Source organism: Zeus faber (assembly GCF_960531495.2).
Source record: "Zeus faber genome assembly, chromosome: 1".
Lineage (NCBI taxonomy): Eukaryota > Metazoa > Chordata > Actinopteri > Zeiformes > Zeidae > Zeus > Zeus faber.
The window spans coordinates 25,243,711-25,248,533 of NC_137193.1; the positions used below are offsets into that span (position 1 = coordinate 25,243,711).

Genomic DNA, 4,823 nt, shown 5'->3' on the forward strand with positions numbered 1-4,823 from the left:
ATGTCGGACAAGAGCGACCTGAAAGCCGAGCTGGAGCGCAAGAAGCAGCGCCTCGCCCAGATCAGGGAGGAGAAGAAGCGGAAGGAGGAGGAGAGGAAGAAGAAAGAGGTAAGGAGGAAAGTGAGTAAAGACACACACGCCACGCCTCGCTGCATCCCACCGCCTCCGTCCCCTGACTTTGGTGTGTTTGGTCTGTCCCGTCGGGGCCCCGTGGCAGAGTTGGGTGAGGTTGCATCTTACATACGTACATAAAGCTCACATTTGCATTGAAATGCAACACTCTGTGCATATGATGGAACATGTTTCTCTCTGACTTGTAATTGAATAATCTTATGTGTGTGTGTGTGTGTGTGTGTGTGTGTGTGTGTGTGTGTGTGTGCCCGCGTGTGTGTGTGTGCTGTCCAGTCGGAGAGCCAGCAGAAGGCGGAGGCGGCTCCGGAGGATTCGGACCTGGACCGGAAGCGCCGGGAGACCGAGGCCTTGCTGCAGAGCATCGGCATCTCACCAGAGCCGCCACTCGGTACACACCTCAGCAAAAACCTTAAATACACCAAAGAACCCCTTGTTATTAAAGTTATTATTCAGACTAGGGTAAGGAAACGGGTAAAGAAAAGGTCACGTAATTATACAGTAATTACAGCCAAACTGTTTCAAATACCCCTTCTTTGTTCATGTACTGCGAATACGGATTATAACGCACAGATATAAATGTATTACATTTATTGGTCAATTTATGGATCAGTGTTTCAAAAGGTGTGAATAATTGTGTGTAAAAGTGTTTAAGTTCTTTGTTTGACACATTGCAAACTGGTTTCATTTGCACAATTGCATAAAAAAGTGTAAATGTAAAAAACAAACAAAAAACCAGAACATTTTTAAATGACATACATAATAGTTACAAAATATTACGAGTAATTATTATTAATTTCTGTAGTAGTTCATATGTGATGTAGCACATGGTCATCTTTTTTTTTTGTTCTGGTGAACGTTTTTTAACATTAGTAACCTTTTTTACTTGCAATCATTCTGTCTGTACTTATTGTTCGGTGTGAAATAAGAAAGATCATCGCACATTGTCCATTGACAATTTGCCCAAAAATGTGATTGTGTCTCTCTAGTTTTCATCCTTATTTCATCAGTTTGTTTTCCGTTCCATTTGTGTCTTTATTTGTCCGGCATCTTGTAATCACGTGAACAAAGCTACTCTTATCGTCAACCCACCTGACTTCACAATCTGATGACATTTTTCAAGACTTCAATTCCCAGGGTGCCTTTCACTCCTGCCAGCTTTTTTTAATTTTATTTTTTATTTTTTTTTTTTGAAAAAGACTGTTCATCGCTAGTGCCCTCTAGTGGCCCCGCAGCGACACTTCAGAATGAGGTCACTGTCTTGGAGCCATCCGGGACCATAAAGCCTCGCAGAGATAAATAAGCTTGTCATGCAAGACCCCCCAAAAATACCTTTGATGTTCTGTCCCCCTCTCTCACTCATTCATTTTAACTTTTATAATTCTATATTTTGTATAATTACTCATTTTGCTTTCCTCCCATTTCACCCGTCATCCTCCTTTTGGTTTGTTTTTGGTTTGGTTGTAACGGCGCCCGCTCCCTCTCGCCTCACCGCCGCCACCGCTTGGGCTGACCAGTCCACCCGCTGCAGCCTTTAATGCTAGATACGTGTTATTTTCATTATTTAGTCCCGACCCCCATGTCCCCTTCCAAATCAGTGAGCACGCCCAGCGAGACGGGGAGCCAGGACTCGGCCGACGGGGGAGCGGCGGGCAGGTAACGGCCCCTTTCCGTTTTTTTGGGGGCAGAGGTCTGTTAAAACTAGAAGTCTCTGGTGGGATCCTGTGATGATTGAAACCCTGATTGAAAATAACGCGGAGCAGAGAAATTGTATTGAGAGACTTCATGCACCATGGATGCTCTTTGAAAGGTTACCAGTCCTGAAAAACATGAACAGCTAAACTAAATTGGTACTGTCATCGGGTCTTAAGTGGTAACGGGGACGTCCCCCCTTTTATCTATTCATTTATCCTCTCTCTTTTTGTCAATGGATTACAGGTATAGGTAAGGATGGCTGCCTGTGCGTGTGTAATCGATGTTGTGGCGTCCTATCCGTCTTTTTTTTGTCGTTCATCTTGGCATCCCTCCCCTTTTGATGACCCTCCGAGTCAGCCCCCCAAAAACCTCGGCTTTGACTCCCGAGGTTAGTTTTTTTTTTAGTTTTTTTTTTTTTTCACGGCTTTGCGTGACTCGCAAAGCCCGGGATGCAGATTACGAGCGCCCATAGCGACGAACTTTCAGACAGCATCCTTGGTGAGCGGAATTTGTCACGAGCTTCTCCGATCCCAAATTTCTATTTCGGCTACACACCGGATACTGAGACGGAGCTTTAGAGGTGAGGGGTCATCAACGTCCCAGCGCTTCCCATTCGTACTTCAGGTCATTCAGGTCATTGTGCGAGTGAAAGCCCGTTTGGGGTTGATCAGCGATGTTGTGTGTTGTTGTGATGTGGCCCTGGGTGGAATTGGGGGAAGAACACCCGCCCCCCCCAAAAAAAACCCCAAACCTAAAACAAAATAAAGCGGAAGGATTGATAGGTATAAGGTAATGGTTTTCCGATGTTTTTTTAGCTTTTACCAATTGGATTTTACAAATTGGTGAGTTAGTTGTGAATCCTTGGAATGAACCTTTTCTCCCCACCCCCAAATCCACCCCACAGTTCAGCATGCCATTTTGAGCTTTTTCCATCTGTGGCTCTGTGTGTGTGTGTGTGTGTGTGTGTGTGTGTGTGTGTGTGCGCGCGCGCGTGTGTGTGTGTGTGTGTGCGTGTTGTTTTGCGTGTCCTATGTCCCCTCTCAGGTCAGTTTTTTCTAAAAACAAGTCCCACGTGCAGAGCGAGAGGTAAGCACTTCCTCCCAAGCCCTTCCCAAGTCTTGTGGTTTTTTTTTCAAAACGTACCCTACCCTCCGCTCCCGCCATCCCTTGTTCCCTTCCTCCTGCAGCGGCTTACTGTTTGAAGCCTCCGCTGTGCCCCCCCACCACCACAACCACCACCACCCTGCCTCCTTAAAAGCAGTTCCCAACATTTCCGCTCGCATGCTTTTGAGCTGGCGAAATTCCTTCACTCTGGGGCTTTATCTACGTGGCTGACAATCCCCTCCTCAGAGTGTCTAGGGGTAAAGAAGGTGGGAAGGAGATTCTCAGGGGCACGTTCGCCCGCTCCCAAAAGGTGTCATCACCGAGTGGGCGTGCCACCGCGGTCACAGCTGCTAGGGCTCAAACACTGACCAGCTTTAAAAAAGGTCACAAGAGTACATATTGTGTGTGTGAGTGTGTGTGCGTGTGTGTGTGTGTGTGTGTGCGTGTGTGTGTGTGTGTGTGTGTGTGGGTGTCCCACAACTCCCATTAACCAACTAAGTGGTCTCTGAGTTTGAAAGGATCTGCATGGCAGTCACACAGTCACACTAAAATTTGTTATGCTTTGGGTGTGACCAATGAAATGAAAAAATATATTTTCCTGAACAATGCATGAAATACAAAAAACATGATTATATTATTATGTAAAAAAAAAGACTGGTTGTATATGTCTTTCAATAATAATAATAATAATAATAATCATTATTATTATTATTATTATTATTATTATTGTGATTATTGTTATCTGTTATTATTATTATTAGTAGTAGTATCTATCTATCTATCTATCTATCTATCTATCTATCTATCTATCTACCTCTCTAAATAACATAAGCATCTTCAAAAACCCAGTGACCAAACATAACTATTTACATGGAGTGGTTGCAGGGTTGTGGTTGGTGTTTCTGTGCATAGCAATCATCCTTTTTTCCTATGAACCGACGATGATGTGTTCATCACCGATTCCTCGGCTGGAGATCAATAAACATATGAACAGATAAGCGATCTCTAAATTAGACGCTGCATGTAAAAAGTTAGGTGAAATATAATGTACATCCCTCTCACGCTGCACACCCTGGCCTTGTATAAGTAATTTACTGTAGTAAGTCCGGTCTGTGCATGTAGCTCGTCGGAAAAGCAATTATCTAAATGGATTTGTGTGTGTGTGTGTGTGTGTGTGTGTGTGTGTGTGTGTGTGTGTGTGTGTGTGTGTGTGTGTGTGTGTGTGTGTGTGTGTGTGTGTGTGTCTGTGTTTAATGCATAATAATGTGTTTATTAGCTCTGACGCGCCAGTAACGTCTGTAACCCTGTGTGTGTCCTCTCGGCGGTGCCGCCCCCTGCTGGCGACATCAGGACACTCCAGTGGGACACCGACCCCTCCGTGCTGCAGCTGCAGGCCGACTCCGAACTCGGGTTCGTCTTCCTCTCCTCCTCTTCCTCACACTCTTCCTCCTCCTCCTCCTCCTCCTCCTCCTCCTCCTCCTCCTCTCCTCGGCTTCCTAATATTCATGGAAAAAAAACCTTTGACGGTCAATAGTTCTTGTTTTTTGTTGCCTTATTAAGACGTGTTCAATATATGAGATACAAATTAGAATGAACTGAGAATTAAAGCAGATTGCAATCGTTATTACTTGACATACCAACTTCTATAGAGGGTCGTAAAATGGTTTATTATCTATTATTGTTATTATTATTATTATTATTATTATTATTATTATTATTATTGGGTTCTATTGTCACGAAAACTGAGTATTTCATTTGAATATCAGATTTTAAAAACAGAATTTGGTGACCTGTTTTATATGAATGGCGACGTTTCTAACTGTTTTTACATGAAGTGTTTTGCTCTTTCTATATCTTTTTGTGTGCCGCTTTTCTTAGCCAGGCCCCCCTTGAAA

At 43.9% G+C, this 4,823-nt stretch overlaps 1 protein-coding gene across 1 annotated transcript in view; it reads left to right on the top strand.

Moving 5' to 3' along the window:
* dync1i1a (dynein cytoplasmic 1 intermediate chain 1a) overlaps window positions 1-4,823 on the top strand; it is a gene marked incomplete at both ends in the record, with an annotated part of 54,500 nt that continues 49,677 nt past the window's right edge. The window contains 5 exons of the mRNA XM_080002553.1: window positions 1-120; window positions 406-520; window positions 1,698-1,785; window positions 2,869-2,910; window positions 4,279-4,338. Of these exons, the coding sequence (XP_079858679.1) occupies window positions 1-120; window positions 406-520; window positions 1,698-1,785; window positions 2,869-2,910; window positions 4,279-4,338 (425 nt within the window). The remainder of the gene's footprint in view (window positions 121-405; window positions 521-1,697; window positions 1,786-2,868; window positions 2,911-4,278; window positions 4,339-4,823) is intronic.